Source organism: Esox lucius, chromosome 21 (genome assembly GCF_011004845.1).
Source record: "Esox lucius isolate fEsoLuc1 chromosome 21, fEsoLuc1.pri, whole genome shotgun sequence".
NCBI classification, from domain to species: domain Eukaryota; kingdom Metazoa; phylum Chordata; class Actinopteri; order Esociformes; family Esocidae; genus Esox; species Esox lucius.
The window spans coordinates 19,861,683-19,884,896 of record NC_047589.1 but is presented as its reverse complement, the minus strand read 5'-3'; the positions used below and the strand labels follow the sequence as shown (position 1 = coordinate 19,884,896).

The 23,214-nt window shown below is 43.5% G+C and overlaps 1 protein-coding gene and 1 pseudogene across 1 annotated transcript; both read left to right on the top strand.

Annotated features, from left to right (window-relative positions):
- The first annotated feature begins 1,001 nt into the window (after positions 1 to 1,001).
- LOC117592720 (leukocyte elastase inhibitor-like) lies at positions 1,002 to 8,946 on the top strand. The gene is made up of 6 exons (XM_013139600.3): positions 1,002 to 1,197; positions 6,443 to 6,583; positions 6,925 to 7,042; positions 7,325 to 7,467; positions 7,665 to 7,832; positions 8,101 to 8,946. Exons 1-6 carry the CDS (start codon positions 1,030 to 1,032, stop codon positions 8,503 to 8,505), a joined length of 1,143 nt encoding a protein of 380 aa, XP_012995054.2. The 5' UTR covers positions 1,002 to 1,029; the 3' UTR covers positions 8,506 to 8,946.
- A 256-nt stretch (positions 8,947 to 9,202) lies between these two features.
- Positions 9,203 to 22,313, top strand: LOC105019462 (annotated as a pseudogene).
- Positions 22,314 to 23,214: the final 901 nt, after the last annotated feature.

The window sequence follows — 23,214 nt, the reverse complement described above, 5'->3', positions numbered from 1 at the left end:
AATCTAAATTACCAACCAATATAGCTTCAGGGAAAACTACTCTACCTCACCGCAGACGTTTGGTCACACTAATATAGCTAGAACATTGAGCTAAAATAATCTAGCAATAGTTAGTCACCCTACTTTACCTAGTTATCTTCCACAGTTTAAATCTTCAGAGGGCAATATCTGACGCCCCAACGGATCGGTCGATTCTAAAAATGCTTTATCGAATCTGAGAATCATAAACCATTTTCAGATTTGTATCACTTCAATGAAAACGTAAGTATTCTCTTAACTAAATAGTATACAGAAAATTTACAACATTCATAATATAAATTGATTCTGCATGCGATCATTGTTTTCAACGACAAGACTGATCCCTCGCACCCATTAAAGCTCTGCCTTTGACAATGTTGCAGTTTTAGCCCTGTGAAGTTGCCATATTGGTCAGTGGATGAGAATGTGGAAACGATAATTGACAGGGCCGGGCAGGGCGTGACTCATTTCTGGATTGTCTTCTGTAGGTGGTTTGTTATAAGAGGTTCTGTAGACGTACCATAGCTGCCAAGTAGAGACATCGGTCTGAAGATAGTACTACTTGAATTGGACAAACCATTCATTGGTGAGTTGCTGTAAACAACGTAACCTTTTTCAAACTCGGGAAACGTAATTTACAATGTTACCATTTCCTAATGAATTAGACTGTTAAAGTTGATAACGCCACGTTTACCTACTTTTTAATTGGTTATTTATTTACTAAGCATACGAGTTTGATAACAAATTTTGCTGTACCTGGACAACACAAAAAATGTAGCTATGCACTTTGCAGGATATTTATTACAATTTAATATGTATGGTAGCTAGATCATTTGTAGCTCAATGTTCTAGCTAAATGATATATTCTTAATCCATTTTATTCGACTTAACATAGCAATTGAGTTGCTCAGTGGTTTTCATACTAAATCAGTAGAATCCATTCTTTATTTTTGATACTAAACGTATAAACCTTTCTTCCAAAGCTCCTGCCTGCATCTCCTACCATTTAAAATGTCATCTGTGTCTGTGGCCAACACCAACTTCTCCCTGGATCTGTTCAAGAAGATCACAGAGAAAAAAAAAACGGGCAATGTCTTCTACTCCCCCCTCAGCATCTCCTCTGCTCTGGCCATGGTGTCTCTGGGGGCCAGGGGTAACACCGCGACTCAGATGTCAAAGGTGAGTGTGATTCATTTTTAGTGCTCTCACTTTGCTACAATGTAAAGTAGTGAGTGTACAGCTTGTATATCAGTGTAAATTTGCTGTCCTCTCAAAATAACACAACACACAGTGGTTTAATTTCTAAACCACTGGCAACAAAAGAGAGTACACCCCTAAGTGAAAATGTTCAAATTGGGCCCAAAGTGTGAATATTTTGTGTGGCCACCATCATTTTTCAGCATTGCTTCAACCCTCTTGGGCATGGAGTTCACCAGAGCTTCACAGTTTGCCACTGGAGTCCTCTTCCACTTCCACAGATGCTCAATAGGGTTTAGGTCTGGAGACATGCTTGTCATCTTTACCCTCAGCTTCTTTAACGAGTCAGTGGTCGTCTTGAATGTGTGTTTGGGGTCGTTATCATATTGGAATACTGCCCTGCGGCCCAGTCTCCGAAGGGAGGGGATCATGCTCTGCTTCAGTATGTCACAGTACATGTTGGCATTCATGGTTCCCTCAAGGAACTGTAGCTCCCCAGTGCCGGCAGCACTCATGCAGCCCCAGACCTCACCTGGTTGCCGCCACACACACTTGACACCATCTGAATCAAATACATGTATCTTGGTCTCATCAGACCACAGAACATGGTTCCAGTAATCCATGTCCTTAGTCTGCTTGTCTTCAGCAAACTGTTTGCGGATTTTCTTGTGCATCATCTTTAGAAGAGACTTCCTTCTGGGACGACAGCCATGCAGACCAATTTGATGCAGTGTGTGGCAAATGGTCTGAGCACTGACAGGCTGACCCCCCACCCTTTCAACATCTGCAGCAATGCTGGCAGCACTCATATGTCTATTTCCCAAAGACAACCTCTGGATATGACAAGGAGCACGTGCACTCAACTTCTTTGGTTGACCATGGCGAGGCCTGTTCTGAGTGGAACCTGTCCATATAGAGGGGCCTTTTATTGTGGCCAGTCTAAGGCACACCTGTGCAATAATCATGCTGTCTAATCAGCATCTTGATATGCCACACCTGTGAGGTGGATGGATTATCTCGGCAAAGGAGAAGTGCTCACTAACACAGATTTAAACAGATTTTATAACAATATTAGAGAGAACCCCTCCAAGAACTGCCACCTTAACGTGGTGGAGGGGTTTGAGTACCCGAGTGACCCTAGGAGCTATGTTGTCTGGGGCTATATGCCCCTGGTAGGGTCTCCCAAGGCAAACAGGTCTTAGGCGACGGGTCAGACTAAGAGCGGTTCAAAACCCCCTAAATGAAGAAAAACATTTTGAGTACCGTGACGTCGCCCGGTATGGCGCAGCCGGGGCCCCACCCTGGAGCCAGGCCCGGGGTTGGGGCTCGTATGCGAGCGCCTGGTGGCCGGGCCTTCCCCCATGGGGCCCGGCCGGGCTCAGCCCGAACGGGCGACGTGGGGCCGCCCTCCCGTGGGCTCACCACCCACAGGAGGGACCATAAGGGGCCGGTGCGAAGAGGATCGGGCGGCAGTCGAAGGCAGGGGCCTAGACAACCCGATCTCTGGACACGGAAACTGGCTCTAGGGACGTGGAATGTCACCTCGCTGGCGGGGAAGGAGCCTGAGTTGGTGCGTGAGGTTGAGAGGTTCCGATTAGAGGTAATCGGGATCACCTCTACACACGGCTTGGGCTCTGGAACCACACTCCTTGAGAGAGGATGGACTCTTCACCACTCTGGAGTTGCCCATGGTGAGAGGCGGCGGGCTGGTGTGGGTTTGCTCATAGCTCCCCAGCTCTGCCGCCATGTGTTGGAGTTTACCCCGGTGAACGAGAGGGTCGTTTCCCTGCGCCTACGGGTCGGGGATAGGTCTCTCACTGTTGTTTGTGCCTACGGGCCGAACGGCAGTGCAGAGTACCCGACCTTCTTGGAGTCTCTGGGAGGGGTTCTGGAAAGTGCTCCGACTGGGGACTCTATTGTTCTACTGGGGGACTTCAACGCCCACGTGGGCAACGACAGTGACACCTGGAGGGGCGTGATTGGGAGGAACGGCCCCCCGGATCTGAACCCGAGTGGTGTTCAATTATTGGACTTCTGTGCTAGTCACAGTTTGTCCATAACGAACACCATGTTCAAGCATAAGGGTGTCCATCAGTGCACGTGGCACCAGGACACCCTAGGCCGCAGGTCGATGATCGACTTTGTTGTCGTCTCATCTGACCTGCGGCCGTATGTCTTGGACACTCGGGTGAAGAGAGGGGCGGAGCTGTCAACTGATCACCACCTGGTGGTGAGTTGGATCCGATGGCGGGGGAGGAAGCTGGACAGACTCGGCAGGCCCAAGCGTACTGTAAGGGTCTGCTGGGAACGTCTGGCCGAGTCTCCTGTCAGAGAGATCTTTAACTCCCACCTCCGGCAGAGTTTCGACTGGATCCCGAGGGAGGTTGGAGATATTGAGTCCGAGTGGACCATGTTCTCCACCGCCATTGCCGAAGCGGCCGCCCGGAGCTGTGGCCGTAAGGTCTCCGGTGCCTGTCGAGGCGGCAATCCCCGAACCCGGTGGTGGACACCGGAAGTAAGGGATGCCGTCAAGCTGAAGAAGGAGTCCTATCAGGCCTGGTTGGCTTGTGGGACTCCTGAGGCAGCTGACGGGTACCGACAGGCCAAGCGAGCTGCAGCCCGGGTGGTTGTGGAGGCAAAAACTCGGGCCTGGGAGGAGTTCGGTGAGGCCATGGAGAAGGACTATCGGCTGGCCTCGAAGAGATTCTGGCAAACCATCCGGCGCCTCAGGAGAGGGAAACAGTGCCCTACCAACGCTGTTTACAGTAGAGGTGGACAGCTGTTGACCTCAACTGAGGATGTCGTCGGGCGGTGGAAGGAGTACTTCGAGGATCTCCTCAATCCCGCTGACACGTCTTCCATTGAGGAAGCAGAGGATGAGGGCTCAGAGGTGGACTCGTCCATCACCCGGGCTGAAGTCACTGAGGTGGTCAAGAAACTCCTCGGTGGCAAGGCACCGGGGGTGGATGAGATCCGCCCTGAGTACCTCAAGTCTCTGGATGTTGTGGGGCTGTCTTGGTTGACACGCCTGTGCAACATCGCGTGGCGGTCGGGGACAGTGCCTCTTGGATGGCAGACCGGGGTGGTGGTCCCTCTTTTTAAGAAGGGGGACCGGAGGGTGTGTTCCAACTATAGGGGGATCACACTTCTCAGCCTCCCCGGGAAAGTCTATGCCAGGGTTCTGGAGAGGAGAATACGACCGATAGTAGAACCTCGGATTCAGGAGGAACAGTGTGGTTTTCGTCCGGGCCGTGGAACACTGGACCAGCTCTATACCCTCTACGGGGTGTTGGAGGGTTCATGGGAGTTTGCCCAACCAATCCACATGTGTTTTGTGGATTTGGAGAAAGCATTCGACTGTGTCCCTCGCGGCATCTTGTGGAGGGTGCTTGGGGAATATGGGGTCCTGGGTCCTTTGCTAAGGGCTGTCAGGTCCCTGTACAACCGAAGCAGGAGCTTGGTCCGCATTGCCGGCAGTAAGTCAGACTTGTTCCCAGTGCATGTTGGACTCCGGCAGGGCTGCCCTTTGTCACCGGTTCTGTTCGTAATTTTTATGGACAGAATTTCTAGGCGCAGCCAGGGGCCGGAGGGTGTCAGGTTTGGGGACCACACAATTTCGTCTCTGCTCTTTGCAGATGATGTTGTCGTGTTGGCCCCTTCTAACCAGGACCTTCAGCATGCACTGGGACGGTTTGCAGCCGAGTGTGAAGCGGTGGGGATGAAAATCAGTACCTCCAAATCTGAGGCCATGGTCCTCAGTCGGAAAAGGGTGGCTTGCCCACTTCAGGTTGGTGGAGAGTGCCTGCCTCAAGTGGAGGAGTTTAAGTATCTAGGGGTCTTGTTCACGAGTGAGGGAAGGATGGAACGGGAGATTGACAGACGGATCGGTGCAGCTTCTGCAGTAATGCAGTCGATGTATCGGTCTGTCGTGGTGAAGAAAGAGCTGAGCCGCAAGGCGAAGCTCTCGATTTACCAGTCAATCTACGTTCCTACTCTCACCTATGGTCATGAGCTTTGGGTCATGACCGAAAGGACAAGATCCCGGATACAGGCGGCCGAAATGAGCTTTCTCCGCAGGGTGGCCGGGCGATCCCTTAGAGATAGGGTGAGAAGCTCGGTCACCCGGGAGGAGCTCAGAGTAGAGCCGCTGCTCCTCCACATCGAGAGGGGTCAGCTGAGGTGGCTTGGGCATCTTTTTCGGATGCCTCCGGAACGCCTTCCTGGGAAGGTGTTCCGGTCCCGTCCCACCGGGAAGAGACCCCGGGGAAGACCTAGGACACGCTGGAGGGACTATGTCTCCCGGCTGGCCTGGGAACGCCTCGGTGTCCCCCCGGAAGAGCTAGAGGAAGTGTCTGGGGAGAGGGAAGTCTGGGCATCCCTGCTTAGACTGCTGCCCCCGCGACCCGGCCCCGGATAAGCGGGAGAAGATGGATGGATATTAGAGAGAAATAGGCCATTTGTGTACACAGAGAAAGTCTTAGATCTTTGAATTCAGCTCATGATAAATGGGTGTTGCGTTTATAATTTTGTTCAGGGTACAAAGCACCAGCTTCCATATGTTTTCAAGGTACTAGTATTAGTATAAAGGGGTTTTGATAATGGGTTCCAAGGGTGTTTTTATTCCAGATAACATTGGGTTGTTGGTGAGGAAGGAAAATGGGGTGGGTTCAATATGTTTTGCAATAATAAAAAAAATGGTCTAAGAAACAAATAACAACTAAATGGGGATGGATATATTAAAATATGACCAATAGAAACATTTTGTTGTTGCAAAACGTTTTTCCATTTTTAGTAACCAGATATTTTGCTCTGATGGGGAATGGCTACTTTAAGTGGTGTTGTGTGGGTCTAGGGTTTCTTCCTTTTGTGGTTTCTTTGTGTTAGAAAATATAAGCCGAATATCAATTTTTACATGTACCTCTCACATTTGGGTAGTAGAAAAACGAACGTGTCTTCTCTCTTTGGTTTATTCTTTGAGGGACATAAACGTAATGTGCTTAATTTCAACCACCAAATGTCAACATTTCTGCAATGTCAGGTTTGAATGTATATGGAGATGTACTTGTCTTTCTTAGAACATGTTTTTTATATGAGAATGTGGGGAATAGAGCCTACAAGCTAAAACAAAAATACTTGGAAAACAAAGGCTTTTTTTTTTGGCTCTTGCTTTGCATGTCTTGAATGCCAGAGGAAGATGTTACAACAACCCATCTGGTTTTGTCTGTAGACCCTGCACCTCCACAAAGCCAAGGATGATGTCCATGTTTGCTTCAGCAAACTTATGGGTGAACTGAACAAGAAAGGAGCCCCCTACAAACTGAGTCTAGCAAATCGTCTATACGGAGAGCAGTCTTACAAGTTTGTTGAGGTAAATCGCTCGCATTTACACAGTGGGCGGAGGATGAGGACATCTGAGATTACATCGTTTTGCTCATCATGATTCTGATTCTGAATCAGTTTATTATGGTAAAAATACTGAATGCTGCATTTTCTGAATATAAACATTTTAGGATACTCTTTGGAACAGGGCCTAATGCAAAAGTCAAAAAATAAATGCATAATCACCATCCTAGAATGTTCATTGATTTTCTATTGGTTGTGTCATTATACTGTACATTTGTAGAATTAGACAATATAATATTAGGTTATTGGGAATATTATAGCTAAGATTTTGACTCTTAACAAAAGTGTTGCTGGTTAATGTGACAGACTTTCCTCCATGACACCAAAAAACACTACAATGCAGAGTTGGAGGCTGTAGACTTCATGTCCAATGCAGAAACTGCTAGACAGAACATCAACACCTGGGTGGAGAAGCAGACAGCAGGTGACTGACTAGATGCTGGAAAGCTCTAATGTGCACAATAGCATTAACTAAATGTATAAAAACTCAATGTGTTCAGAATATTCTTTACAGACAAGCTTAATACTTAACATTCTGAAATTAAATATAAAAATCAAAGGGACTAAATGAAGAATGATCTATTTTGTTTGTGTACATTTTAAATCCATCACGTGTCAATGATGTATTTACTTTGGTTTTTTATGTTGCTAAGTCTTTCTACAATGTTACCATAAATTCCCTCATTTGTGATCATTATATTTGCAGACAAAATCAAGGATCTGTTGCCAAAGGGGATTGTTGATAATTTGACAAGACTGGTCTTGGTTAACGCCATCTACTTCAAGGGCAACTGGGAGAAGAAGTTCAAGGAAACCAGCACCAAAGATGTCCAGTTCAGACTCAACAAGGTTGGTTTCTTAACAAGGTTGGTTTCTCAACAAGCTTGACTAGCAGAAACTAGTTCTGACATAGTCTGTGAAGTAGCTTTTCCTGAATGTGCCTAGTTGGAAATATAAACATCTAGTCATTAAGCAACTCTTCTGGAAAAGGTTGACTTTTTCTATTCTTAATAGTGCACTTTTTTTTCTTTACAATTGGGGTGCAGAATAAGAGTAAGCTAGTAAAAATGATGCACCAGAAGGCCAAGTTCCCGCTGACCTTCATCCCAGAGGCCAACTGTCAGATTCTGGAGTTGCCTTATGCAGGGAAACAACTGAGCATGCTCATCATGCTTCCTAATGACATTGAGGACGGCACCACTGGACTGGAGAAGGTAGGACTCCCTGTTACCCTGTTATCAGCAGGATGGGTTTGTTTTTACTGTATATTTTAATTAATATACCAGAGACAGAGGCTTATACCACTGGGCCAACCTAAGCCACATTATGTTGTTTTCATTATAGGCTTAGATTTCTCATTACATTGGACCCTTTGCAAAAAGCTCCCAGGTTAATAGAGTCAAACAGCCTTTAAGCTGTAAGGCTTCATTTTCAGCATTGCAAGTTAGACTAAATATCGGTGAATTTTCTTGATCCACACAGCTGGAGAAGGAGCTGACCTATGACAACTTTGTTGATTGGACCAAGCCAGACATGATGGACTTGGTGGAGGTTCAGGTGGGCCTGCCCAAATTCAAGCTGGAGGAGAGCCTGGACTTGAAGGAGACGCTGGTCAGCATGGGCATGATAGATGCCTTCGACGACTTCAGAAGCGACTTCTCAGGCATGTCACCAAACAACGACCTGGTTCTGTCCAAGGTGGTGCACAAGGCCTTTGTGGAGGTCAATGAGGAGGGTACAGAGGCAGCAGCTGCTACGGCCGCCATCATGATGAAACGCTCTGACCCGGAAACGTCCACTTTCATTGCCGACCACCCCTTCCTCTTCTTCATCCGCCACAAACCCACCCAGAGCATTCTGTTCTATGGCCGCTACTCTTCCCCTTAGACATTTAGCTACATGCCATGTGGAGGGAGGAGAGGGTGTTGAAATAATGTATTGCAGCAGCAGTAACTATATCTGATGTTAGACCATTTCCTACCCTTGTCTAGCTGTAACAAATTGCCCACGTTGTCGGTTATGCCCCTACCCGTTGTTTTGCCATTTTGTGTTAACATTCATCACACCCAAACATAAATCCATTTGCTGTAGACTACTTTTAAGCATCAGTATGAAATGTTTTGCCATTTCTCCTGCAATCTACTGGGAGAGGAAAAAAAACTGTACTTACTAAAAAAAGTAGGTTATGGGGAGGGCCAATATTTATGTGTAATAGATAAATATATGCATTCAACATGTAACCAAAGAATGTTGTATTAGTGGTGTATTTTGGTTTGGTTTAATTAATTTTGCCTTATGTTTTTCTACTCTTCACCTACAACACACTGAAGTGCAATTAGGAATGATACTGTCTGGCAATGTTGGTGGTTTAGTCAACTTAGGAACTATATACAGTAAATAAAGAATATATATGCAAACAATTGTGTGTCTCATATGTACATGGTATCATCTGAATTGCAGTGAGATTTATTGACAAAAATTATAAAATATTTGGTGTGTGATTCACAACAACGCCACCCAGCGTGTTAGAGAAACAATGCACCCATGACTAGAGTGGAAGTGTAGTCCTGTGTCCAGTCTTATGATGAGACATGTACTTTTCACAGTTTCGTTTTTTGTACGACTGGGTTTGTTCGGTTTTGGTGTCTATCAGGCCAGAACTACGGTAGTAAAATACACTGATATTGACTATCACGTGTTCACAGACGCAGCGAGGTTCATCACGCAGGAATGTTACGTTGATTTACTTTATCAGATAATAAAAGAGATTTGAACGTTAGGCCTTCCTGGTGTTAGTTTTATCCCTACTTTTGAATGGACTCACTTAAAGTCTTGTAATGGCCACTAGTTAGGAATCAATGGGATACCGTTGCTTTACTCATGTTCACATCTTAATTTAAACAGAATTTGCCTGGAACCATTAGAATTTGCCTCCTATTCCTGGTGTTGATACTTCCTGCAAAGCTACACTTTACCAAACGGTGCTTATAACATAACCTGTGTATTTCTCTATTCATGTAATTTCAGGGACAGTCTCCATATAACAGATCAACCTACCGCTACACACCTCTGCTAGCATGGATCCTGACCCCTAACATCTATCTGAACCATGTCTTCGGAAATCTTTTGTTCATTACGTGTGACGTGCTCTCGGGTCATGTGATCTACCATATTCTTCGCCAGCGGGGGCTGAGCTGTGAGGCTGCCTGCGGTGTCTGCTCCCTCTGGCTCCTCAAATCTTTACCTATGGGGGGTGGATTCTGCCAAATACACAGAGATATGGGGGGTGGATTCTGCCAAATACACAGAGATATGGGGGGTGGATTCTGCCAAATTCACTGAGATGCTAGCTACTGATATGGATAACCAAGCTAGTGAACGCCTACCTAACGACTGTTTCTCTATGCAATTTTACATAGGTTTTCAGATGTCATGTAGCCGGCAGTGTACCCGTGAAGACTTGCTCACAACAATGTCATGGCGGTGTAGAGACGGCGTTATAGAGGTTGTCAACATTTTTTACGCCACTGTGTGTGATTCACATGTGAAACGTCTGAACGTTGCCGTGAGTGATTAACAATGTGCTACGTTGCCGTGAGTGATTACCAATGTGCAACTTCTGATCGTCGCCGTGAGTGTAGCAAAATAAAGATTTAACATTTCAATCATGGGTTTAACAACATATTTGTAAAAGAATTATAAACAATTATAAAGAATTGTCACACAAATAGTTTATAACAACATGATATTACAATATAAGGAATTATAATCATATTAACAAATATTTGTATTTTTGCTTGGTTAACTAACTGTCTGAAAACCGTCCCAAACAGCTTCAAAATAGGCTCAACCATTTATGCTTTGTGCCGCTGAAAGTTTTGTTTGTGCTGCTACATTTTGCTACTGGCTTTACTGTCTTTCCACTATAGCTCTGTCACTATCGGTAAGAAAACAAACTTTTTTCTTACCGATAGGAGCACAAATGGTTGAGCCTATTTTGAATGAATTTTACCTATGAAATATAATTTAATATCTAAGAAATGATAGCAGCACAAACAAACATTTTTAAGGCACAAACCATCATGAACGATTAAGCCTATTTTGCTGTAGATTTGCGCTGGATGGGGGACCATCTTTACACAGGTAAATATCTTTAATCACTTCTGCCTTAGTTGTGCTGCTGTCATTTTTTAGATATTATTCCTGAAAAATATTTTATAGATAATTCCAAGGTCACTCAGCACCCCAAATCCCCCCATAAAAGTCTTGTTTGTTTTTGGTTCGTTTGTGGTCCAGATATCGTTCGTTCATTAATTTGTTAATTTACATTGGACTACGAAATAATGAGTAAACAACTCCTTTTTTCATTTATTTGTTTATTCAGAAAAACCAACGTTTTTTTTTTTTATTCCTCGTTCATGCACTAAAGTCAGAAAAACCACCTGATATTTAGATTTTCTCCTGTGGGTGGTGCTAAATCTGGAATGCCTGTCATTGGTTAAATACACAGGGTAGGCATTACTTGTTTTTCAAATTAAGAGTTTACCTAAAGATCTTCGTGAAGTTGACCCCCCACTCAACGGCAAAATAGTCTCAATCGATGGTGCTCCGTTTGTGCTGGTTTGTGCCATTAACATTTTCATTTGTACTGCTATCATTTTACAGATATTAAAGAATATTTAATAGGTCATTCTGAGGTCACTCAGCCCCCCAACATCCTCTGAAATCAACGAAAATATTCTAGTTAGTTTCTGCTGCTTCGGTATAATATATATTAGACATTTAACTATTGGTGATTACGTCACTCAGCCCCCCAACATGCTCCAAATTGAGTCAAAATAGGCTCATTTGTTCGTATGTGCTGATTTGTAATGTTAAAAGTTTCATTTGTGGGTTTTATATACAGTGGGGAGAACAAGTAAACTCAGCAAAAAAAGAAACGTCCCTTTTTCAGGACTGTGTATTTCAACAATAATGTTGTAAAAATCCAAATAACTTTACAGATCTTCATTGTAAAGGGTTTAAACAATGTTTTCCATGCATGTTCAATGAACCATAATCAATTAATTAACATGCATCTGTGGAATGGTTGTTAAGACCTTAACAGCTTACAGAGAGTAGGCATTTAAGGTCACAGTTCTGAAAATGCAGGACACTAAAGAGACTTGTCTACCGACTGTGAAAAACACCCAAAGAAAGATGCCCAGGGTCCCTGCTCATCTGCGTGAACGTGCATTAGGCATGCTGTAGGGAGGCATGAGGACTGTTGATGTGGCCAGGGCAATAAATTGCCATGTCCGCACTGTGAGACGCCTAAGACAGCGCTACAGGGAGACAGGAAGGACAGCTGATCATCCTCGCAGTGGAAGACCACGTGTGACAACACCTGCACAGGATCGGTACATCCGAATATCACACCTGCGTGACAGGTACAGGATGGCCACAACAACTGCCCGAGTCACACCAGGAACACACAATCCCTCCATCAGTGCTCAGACTGTCCGCAATAGGACAAAACTGGTCCAGTCCATGAGGAGGAGATGCACTGCAGTACTTCAAGCAGCTGGTGGCCACACCAGATACTGACTGGTACTTTTGATTTTGAGCCTCCCTTCATTCAGGGACACATTTCTGTTAAACAAAAAATGTTTCACAGACATGTGACTATGTTTTATGGTGTTGACTCTTTTAGTGTTCATACAAATATTTACACACATTAAGTTTACTGAAAGTAAAAACAGTTGAAAGTCAGAGGACGTTTCTTTTTTTGCTGAGTTTATTTGATACAATGCCGATTTGAGGTTTTCCCACTTACAAAGCATGTAGAAGTCGGTAATTTTTATCATAGGTACTCTTCAACTGTGAGTGACGGAATCTAAAACAAAAATCCAGAAAATCACATTGTATGATTTTTAAGTAATGAATTAGCGTTTTATTGCATTACATAAGTATTTGATACATCAGAAAAGCAGAACTTAATATTTGGTACAAAAACCTTTGTTTGCAATTACAGAGATCATACGTTTCCTGTAGTTCTTGACCAGGTTTACACACACTGCAGCAGGGATTTTGGCCCACTCCTCCATACAGACCTTCTCCAGATCCTTCAGGTTTCTGGGCTGTCGCTGGGCAATACAGACTTTCAGCTCCCTCCAAAGATTTTCTATTGGGTTCAGGTCTGGAGACTGGCTAGGCCACTCCAGGATCTTGAGATGCTCCACTCCTTAGTTGCCCTGTCTGTGTGTTTGGGGTCGTTGTCATGCTGGAAGACCCAGCCACGAACCATCTTCAATGCTCTTGCTGAGGGTAGGAGGTTGTTGGCCAAGATCTCGCGATACATGGCCCCATCCATCCTCCCTTCAATACGGTGCAGTCGTCCTGTCCCCTTTGCAGAAAAGCATCCCCAAAGAATGATGTTTCCACCTCCATGCTTCACAGTTGGGATAGTGTTCTTGGGGTTGTACTCATCCTTCTTCTTCCTCCAAACACGGCGAGTGGAATTTACACCAAAAAGCTCTATTTTTGTCTCATCAGACCACATGACCTTCTCCCATTCCTCCTCTGGATCATTCAGATGGTCATTGGCAAACTTCAGACTGGCCTAGACAGGATTATTTTATACAGGTAACGAGTTCAAACAGGTGCAATTAATACAGGTAATGAGTGGAGAACAGAAGGGCTTCTTAAAGACAAACTAACATGTCTGTGAGAGCCGGAATTCCTACTGGTTGGTAGGTGATCAAATAGGCTACTTATGTCATGCAATAAAATGCAAATTAATTATTTAAAAATCATACAATGTGATTTCCTGAATTTTTGTTTTAGATTCAGTCTTTCACAATTGAAGTGTACCTATGATTACAGACCTCTACATGCTTTGTAAGTAGGGAAAACCTGCAAAATCGGTAGTGTATCAAATACTTGTTCTCCCCACTGTATTAGACATTTAATTTTAGGTGTCACCAGCCCCACAACCTGCCCCTCAAAATAGGCTCAATCATGTATGCTCCGTTTGTGCCGCTGAAAGGTTTGTTTGTGTCACAGGTGTGTCAAGGTGCGTGAATAAGGGAGCCAAACGCAGGGAGGTAGTTACTCTTTCTTTCTTTCTTTCTTTCTTTCTTTATAGAAAAATATGGCACGCGTAACATAAACAAGAGCGCAAAAAGCGTGCAACAGCTTCGCAATACAAACACCAAACATAGAACAATACCACACAAAGACAGCCGGAAACACAGGAACTTATATATGCGATCTAATGAGGGAATGGACACCAGGTGTGTGCAATAACAAGACAGGACAGTGCCGTGGGAGGAGGAGCGGCGTGGCTAGAAGGCCGGCAATGACGCGTGCCGAACACCACGTTGGGAGGGGTGGCACGCGTCCTCGTTACAGTTTGTGCTGCTACAGTTTTAGGCATAGACATCATATATAAAGGCTAGATACCTTGTCCGCGCTAAAGGCTAATGGAGGTCGACGTCCGCACATGGCGGCCATCTTGCCACAGTCCGCTCGCTCACTTGTAACATTGTGTTTTATGGTGCATGTACTTTTAAAAAACCATAACTTTTTCTACCGATTTTCAAACGGTTTGGGTGGTATAAACGTCAGAGATAAAGTTATGACACTGCATACATATGAACCATTAAAACCATGGACTTCCATATGAAAATATCCTTGAACAGAACCAGATAGGTGTAATGAATATACAAACAAGGTATGTATGTTAAATCAATAAATAGGCTACAGAATGGCAACAAAACATATACACTTTTGTACTATTATAATAAAATTACTATTATAAAATAATTTTAATTACTACATGTTTTTTCTTTATGCCAGATAACAAGCATCTCTGAACTGACCACATTTCAGCCCTCTAAGTCACTTGATATGACTTTAGAAACAACTGAGCCCTAGCAGCAGGTCTTGTGAAGCTGTGTGCAAAAGCAGATCAATATAGAATGAAATTGAGTACTTTAGACCATTATTTGCCAAGGTATGGTCATGCGTATTGTAAAATGCCCTATGGAAACTCCCCATAGGACTTTGTCAGACAAAATGCTGACAATAAAATGCTTACTGTGGGGCAACCTCTTTGTGTAGAAGCATAATGAAATCAAATCAAATGAAAGGTAACACTGATGTTACTTGTAGACTATTTGGATTGTATCTCAGGGGTACTGATATAGAATGACTACAAAAAATATGGAATAATTACACAAGTCTCTATTTTTATACTATTATAAGAGTGACATTTATTTGCACACAAAAAATAGGTACATGATTCCCCTTTACAAATAAAAATAAATCATTTATATATACACAAATAAATAAATACTGTACAGAGCACTACACTACTGTTGAAGTAAAAGAGGACAGTACCTTGAAAACACATACCTTGGGCTAATGCCCTTTGAAAAGGACAGTTTTATTAAGTTTCTGTCACATGTTGTTGCTCTGTAAGCTGAGGATTGTAATTCTGGCGATGTGGTGCAGCCTTAACTTAAAAAACAGGGACAGAATTATTTTTAACAGCCTATGGTGGTGGATGTCTATCCCAACACAAACATCCTCTGAACCGATCCTTTTTCAGACAATGTAAACAACCTCAAGCAGTTTGATAGGCTGTGATCGTCTGGTACTGCCTGATGACTGCCGAATGACCCACTCTGCTGCCCTGATGACACTCATGGTTCCCTCTGATGGAATCACCAGACCTCCATTGTTTTTTAAATTCAGCATGTGGTAGCTCTGGTCCTTGATGGCAGATGCAGCATGTCACCAGGCTTGCACGGCAGACATCATACGACAGCTTCTTCAGAGCCTGTTGCACAACAAATCCTGAAATTTTAGTTAGTAATATCATAACTAATAACAATAATCATTAATAAGCATGGGGAAATTAAGGGAACACTTCCCTTTTTGGACAATCATGAGATTGTTTTTCCCCAGATTGTGACTATTGGCACTTTTGGTTATAGGGAAAATCGACTTTCAGTTAGCCTTCACCTGAAATGTACATGAGAGCGTTGTCCACAAGACCATCGAAGTGGACGGGAAGGTAGCTGTGATCATGTACTAGGGCAGGAATGTCAGCAAATGGGGATGGAAGATCTTCTCCTCCTGCTGCAGAGGACACATCTACAGCTGACAGGCTTGTAGAGGTGTCGATGACAACTGGTAGGGACTCTGTGTCATCCTGTGCCGTCACATTGCCTCTGCATGGTTTAACAACCCCACACTGGGCCATCAGCTTTACATCCTAAAGATGTACTTGAACTGGCTGGCATTAGGGTTGTTATTCGTTTAAGGAAAAAAAAAAGATATAAAAGAATTGTACACAGATATTCAATACATGCTTTAAAATGTTTTATGCTCTAAACATTTTTACAAAAAAAGACTAATTAGAACACCCCTAAATGATCTTTCCACATAAAATAGGTTGAATGACATTATCATACAATTCAGACTGTATCAGTGATGATAAGTTCTGCAAACAAATAGACAAACACAGGCATTTTTCTAAATACTCAAAATGGTTTGTGACACTTCCAGGTATTGTGTATGTCTTAGGGTTAGGGTGTATGTCTGCAGAAAACACATGTTACCAAAAGTAAAAAAACATATGGACCGACAAACTGAAAACAATACAAGTCACTTAGTGTTGCGGCTGGTAAATATAAATTATGAACCCTACCAGATACTCTGATGGAGTTGAAGAGAAGCTCCAAGTGCTCCTGGCTGAACCTGTAGGTCAGGACATATTGCTGTCCTTCAAGCAACAAAGGAACCAACCGGATTGACAAGCATGTGCAACTTTGCTGGTTACCAGCTAAACTGTAACGTTAGTTGCCATAGGTCTCACTCAAAGCTTATTGTTATTAGCCAGCAAATAACTACAACCACATCCACAAATATTGTAATTTAGACAAAAGATTAGTTGTCATAAAACCGTTATTGGTGTCAGTAAAACCTCTATAATCGAACAGCTCGTTTGTGATAACTGCCTTGATAACTTGCGCAAGTAGCCGTGATCCAACTAAGCCGTGATCCAAAAATTTCAACATTTTTAAGCATTTAGAATTATAGCCACGTTAATAACGTTTGTAAGAAACCAAACTGTTTGTAAATCCGTCAAGGTTTCAGCAAGATAAGAGTATTTTTGTTAGTGCTGATCACTCACCTTATATTAGGTACCACAGAGCCCGACAGGAAGCCTGCCTGTGATAAGATGGCCACCGGTGATGCCGGAAGTGAGTGCGCCATGAGACGTCTAGCCTTTAAATAGGATGTCTATGGTTTTAGGTACATAGCTACATTATCACTGGATAGCACATTGGCTTTACTCTTTCCACTATAGCTCAGTCACTATCGGTAAAGCAGTCGCAAAAACAAAACTTTATCGGCACAAAAGGAGCAAAAATGATTGAGCCTATTTTGAGTGAATTTGACATATGAAATATTATTTATTAACAAAACATTATAGCAGCACAAACATGTTTTACAGCACAAACCATCATGAACGATTAAGCCTATTTTGCTGTAGTTTTGCGCTGGATGGGGGACCATCTTTACACAGGTAAAAAACGTTTAATCACTTCTGCTCCAGTTGTGCTGCTGTCATTGCCATACAAGTCTTGTTTGTTTGTGCCGTTACACATTTCGTTAGACATAAAAAACATATACTTCATACTTCAAATTCACCCGAAATAGTTTGGTTTGTTTGTGCTTCGTTTGTGTGTTAAAAGTTTAGTTTGTGCCAGCAGCCCAACCTGCTCCAGATTGACTCAAAACAGGCTCAGTCGTTTGTGCTGGTGCAGTTTCTGTGCCATTGCAACCTGGCCAAGATCTGTTCTCAATCAGCTTACCTGGTTAAATAAAGGTTAAATAAAAATAAACTTTTCTGTGAAGCATGGTGGAAGAAGTGTTATGGCACCTCTTCTGTGAAGCATGGTGGAGGAAGTGTTATGGCACCTCTTCTGTGAAGCATGGTGGAGGAAGTGTTATGGCACCTCTTCTATGAAGCGTGGTGGAGGAAGTGTTATGGCACGGGCATGTATGGTTGCCAATGATGTGACTGTTGAAAAAAAAGCACCTGTGAATCACCTGACCTGCATGGACTTTTTTGCTGGAGACAAACCTGAAAGAAAAAGGCACCAAGAATAAGCAGGAACTGTAGGAGGTTTCTTCCACATAAAGGTGCTGGTCATGAAATTAGAATATCATCAAAAAGTAGATTTATTTCAGTAATTCCATTAAAAAAGTGAAACTTGTATAATTTATTCATTCATTTCACACAGACTGATATATTTCAAGTGGCATGGCATCTTCTTCCGCTTATCCGGGGCCGGGTCACGGGGGCAGCAGTCTAAGCAGGGATGCCCAGACTTCCCTCTCCCCAGACACTTCGTCCAGCTCTTCCGTGGGGACACCGAGGCGTTCCCAGGCCAGCCGGGAGACACAATCCCTCCAGCGTGTCCTAGGTCTTCCCCGGGGTCTCCTCCCAGTGGGACGGGACCGGAACACCTTCCCAGGAAGGCGTTCCGGAGGCATCCGAAACAGATGCCCAAGCCACCTCAGCTGACCCCTCTCGATGTGGAGGAGCAGCGGCTCTACTCTGAGCTCCTCCCGGGTGACCGAGCTTCTCACCCTATCTCTAAGGGATCGCCCGGCCACCCTGCGGAGAAAGCTCATTTCGGCCGCCTGTATCCGGGATCTTGTCCTTTCGGTCATGACCCAAAGCTCATGACCATAGGTGAGAGTAGGAACGTAGATTGACCGGTAAATCGAGAGCTTCGCCTTGCGGCTCAGCTCTTTCTTCACCACGACAGACCGATACATCGACCGCATTACTGCAGAAGCTGCACCGATCCGTCTGTCAATCTCCCGTTCCATCCTTCCCTCACTCGTGAACAAGACCCCTAGATACTGATTATAACTGACAACTAATGAAAACCCCAAATTCAGTATCTCTGAAAATTTGAATATTGTGAAAAGATTCAATATTGAAGACACCTAAGCTAATTAACTCAAAACACCTGCAAAGGCCTTTAAATGGTCTCTCAGTCTAGTTCAGTAGGCAACACAATCATGGGGAAGACTGCTCTCTTGACAGCTGTCCAAAAGATGACCATTGACACCTTGCACAAGGAGTGCAAGACACAAAAGGTCATAGCTAAAGAGGCTGACTGTTCACAGAGCTCTGTGTCCAAGCACATTAATAGAGAGGCGAAGGGAAGGAAAAGATGTGGTACAAAGAAGTGTACAAGCAATAGGCTAACTGCACCCTGGAGAGGATTGTGAAACAAAACCCATTCAAAAATGTGGGGGAGATTCACAAAGAGTGGACTGCAGCTGGAGTCAGTGCTTCAAGAACCACCACCCACAGACATATGCAAGACATGGGTTTCAGCTGTCGCATTCCTTGTGTCAAGCCACTCTTGAACAAGACACAGCGTCAGAAGTGTCTCGCCTGGGCTGAAGACAAAAAGGACTGGACTGCTGCTGAGTGGTTCAAAGTTATGTTCTCTGCTAAAAGTACATTTTGCATTTCCTTTGGAAATCAAGGTCCCAGAGTCTGGAGGAAGAGAGGAGAGGCACAGAATCCACGTTGCTTGAAGTCCAGTGTAAAGTTTCCACAGTCAGTGACGGTTTGGGTTGCCATGTCATCTGCTGGTGTTGGTCCACTGTGTTTTCTGAGGTCCACGGTCAACGAAGCCGTCTACCAGGAAGTTTCATTTTCCAACAGGACTTGGCACCTGCACACAGTGCCAAAGCTACCAGTACCTGGTTTAAGGACCATGGTATCCCTGTTCTTAATTGGCCAGCAATCTCGCCGGACCTTACCCTATAGAAAATCTATGGGGTATTGTGAAGAGGAAGATGCGATACGCAAGAACCAACAATGCAGAAGAGCTGAAGGCCACTATCAGAGCAACCTGGGCTCTCATAACACCTGAGCAGTGCCACAGACTGATCAACTCCATGCCATGCCGCATTGCTGCAGTAATTCAGGTAAAAGGAGCCCCAACTAAGTACTGAATGCTGTATATGCTCATACTTTTCATGTTCATACTTTTTAGTTGGCCAACATTTCTAAAAATCCTTTTTTTGTATTGGTCTTAAGTAATATTCAAATTTTCTGAGAAACTGAATTTGGGGTTTTTATTAGTTCACAGTTATAATCATAAAAATATTAATAAATAAACACTTTGAAATATTTCAGTCTGTGTGGAATGAATGTATAAATTATACAAGTTTCACTTTTTAAATGGAATTACTGAAATAAATCACATTTTTGAGGATATTCTAATTTTATGACCAGCACCTGTATGTGGAGGGGGATTATCTAGTGATATACTGTCAAATATTTACGACATAAAAGATAAGAGATTCACTCACGGTAAAGCCAAAGAGAATCACTGACCACGACGTTAAGCCTAAGAGATTCACTCACGGTGACGGTAAATGAAAGCAAGCTGACGGTAGGTGAGAGCAAGCAGACTCCACCCCTCATATTTACCAGCCGGGGTGTCCAGCCGAGGCAACGGCGAGTCGGTCCTGGCCGTCCTTGTGCTGGCCACTCTGCTCTGTCTGGAGCTTAATCGTCTTGTTACAGCGGCCGTGTTATACAGCTTGGCCGTCCATATGAAGATCTACCCGGTAACCTATGTCCGGCCTGTAACCACCTTCTTCCATTGCTCCGTGGTCCAGTTCTGATGCTCACGTGCCCAATGTGAGCGCTTTCAGCAGTTACAGGGGTCAGCATGGGCACCCTCTCTGGTTTGCGGCTACGGAGCCCCATACGCAACAAATTGCGATTCACTGTGTGTTCTGACACCTTTCTATTAGTACCAGAATTCACTTTTTTAGCAATTTGAACTACAGTAGCTCGTCTGTTGGATTGGACCACACAGGCCAGCCTTCGCTCCCCACGTGCATCAAATGTGTTTTGGCTGCCCATGACCGCTTTTCCTTTTCTGCACCACTTTTGATAGATACTGACCACTGCAGACCGGGAACACTGCAGTTTTGGAGATGCTCTGACCCAGTTGTCTAGCCATCACAATTTGTCTCTTCATCACCATTTTGGATCCTTATGTTTGCCCATTTTTCCTGCTTCTAACAAATCAACTTTAATGACAGAAGGTTCACTTGCTGCCTAATATATCCCACCCTCTGACAGGTGCCATGATAATGAGATTATCAGTGTTATTCACTTCACCTGTCAGTGGTCATAATGTTATGGCTGATCAGTTTATATGAATGCAATTGCTTTTAGTTACTTTGGCACATGTATTTTTGTTATTTTGTTATCTGTTATTTCAATGTCTATTTTGTAATGGTAAACCATGTTACCATCTTAACCGTTTGAATGTTTTTAACCAGGTATGGCTGGGACTTCCTCCAGGAGACGTATCTTTACCACCTGACACAGAGGGACATACGTCACAACTTCTCCCCCTACTTCTACATGCTGTACTTGACAGCAGAAAGCCCCTGGAGCCTGTACCTTGGCCTTGCTGCCTTCCTGCCCCATGCTTTGCTACTGCTCCTGGTCTCTCTGGCCTTCCACAGAGACCTTGCCCTCTGCTGGTTCCTCCACACATCCATCTTTGTTTCCTTCAATAAAGTCTGCAGCTCACAGGTGAATGTCAAGGTTTAAGATGCCCTGATTAGGAAGATGTCATAATTCCATCAGGAAGTGTTTGAAGAAATGTACCGATTGATTGGACTGTTGGTTTAGCAAACTAGCATAGCTGGTCTGTTTAGAATTTTTGTGAAATAGAGCTCTTGTATTAACTGTGAACCTCATCGATCTGTACCACGTTCTTATGTTTTGCTATGTCTTTATTGCTAGCCATGTTTATCCATAAGATTAAATCCAAAAATGTTGATATTGTTACATAGATGGTAAAAAAAGATAAATATTACCCCCACCAAATCTGTGTCATGAAAATGGTGTTTAATAGCATGTAGGGAAGCTACAATGTTAATAGTATGTTTTTTGCAGTACTTCCTCTGGTTTCTTTGTCTGCTTCCTGCCGTCTAGCCTCATCTCACCATGTCACCAAAAAAAGGATTAGGACTGCTGGCTCTCTGGTTCGCTGGAAAGGTAGGTATTACTTTTTTATATATCTACCTTTATTTGAGAAAAAATGTTATGTAGATTTTTTTTTTTTACTTCAACAGCCTACATGAACTACACATTTGTAGGTATGACAAAAGTCCAGTAGGAAAAAAATATAGAAATATAGCCAATGTCATTTATTAAGCAAACAACATGTAATTCAAAACATTTTAATTAGAATTTAACTAAGAAAAGTTAGATTGTTGTCATCCTGAGTGTAAAATCTGAAGTTTTTCATAGTGTTTTTTACTAATTTACCATGTGGCCAAATAATGTTGAAAATTGGTCATAGTGTTTGAGCAGCTGTAAATAGACATATTCATGTTTGTATACTAAGTGTTATACAAAATACTTCCTACGTATTTAGGAAATGGTTTTGCTGTCTCCTATGTTTCAGGGTATATGGTTGGCCCCAGCATACTACCTGGAGTTTGAGGGCTACAACACATTTCTTCTTATCTGGCTGGCTGGACTGCTATTCCTGATAATTAACTCATTTATTATGGTGCAAATAATTAGCCATTACAAACCATCGCACATTGTGAAAAGACTGAAAGCAGAGTGACATCCCAACATGTTATTGAACGCAATTCCTTGGATGTAAGTGATCAAATGAAAACATTAGAATAATGGTAGCCAACTTGATGACTTGTTATTGCAATGCATTTTCTAAATGTTGTATATAAAGCTGTAATGTTGAAACTGACAGATTCTATTGTGATATTCCAACAAAGATATTACGTGAAACACTAACATTGTACATTGGCTTTTGGATGTTTCAATTAGATTTAACTGGTTGGGTTTTTGTAATATTAATCTGTTCTTATTGCGAAACTCCAATATTGTGAAATTTACAAAGAAAGTTAAACTGTGTCAAACAGGGATGGATTGTATTTGGAAGAGATGAAAACACGTCAGAGAAGATGTTGCAATAGGCTAACGTAACCATAGTGTCACGGCTTCGGGGTTTAGAGGAGCAAGGAGGAACCGGAGAAGGCGTGGTGGAAGGATTGTTTAATTGTATCCCAGCGAAAGTATATAGCATAAGCTTTAACAAAGCATCGTACAGCTCTATAGTAGCTAGAGACAATTACACACAAAGACAGGGGGAGCAGAGGGAACATATATACCGGGGGAAACAGCGATGATGAGGAACAGGTGCATTAAACGAGACACAGGTGAAATGTATGATGAGACGGTGGTGTCAGAAAGCCGGTGACGTCGACCGCTGGGGCCCGCCCGCTGCAGGGGGAGGTGAACCAGCAGAGGTCGCAGTTGTCACACATAGCATCACTTGGCTTAGGTTTGTCCAGTGATGTAAGCGCCTTCCTCTGGTACACATGCTGCTGGAGCTTGGTTTCCATATTTATTATTATTATTTTAGCACTTCCCCATCTTTTCCACTTTCTCTTTGCTGTCAATAAAGCATACTATGGTGAAAATACATGGTTGGTCAGGATGTCAGT

What these genes read in the sequence shown, in the direction of transcription:
- LOC117592720 (XM_013139600.3), top strand. Translation starts at nt 1,030, where the DNA reads ATGTCATCTGTGTCTGTGGCCAACACCAACTTCTCCCTGGATCTGTTC. An exon ending in GGTGGAGAAGCAGACAGCAG is followed by an intron (nt 7,043 to 7,324) that starts GTGACTGACTAG and finishes TTATATTTGCAG; the next exon opens with ACAAAATCAAGGATCTGTTG. An exon ending in TCCAGTTCAGACTCAACAAG is followed by an intron (nt 7,468 to 7,664) that starts GTTGGTTTCTTA and finishes ATTGGGGTGCAG; the next exon opens with AATAAGAGTAAGCTAGTAAA.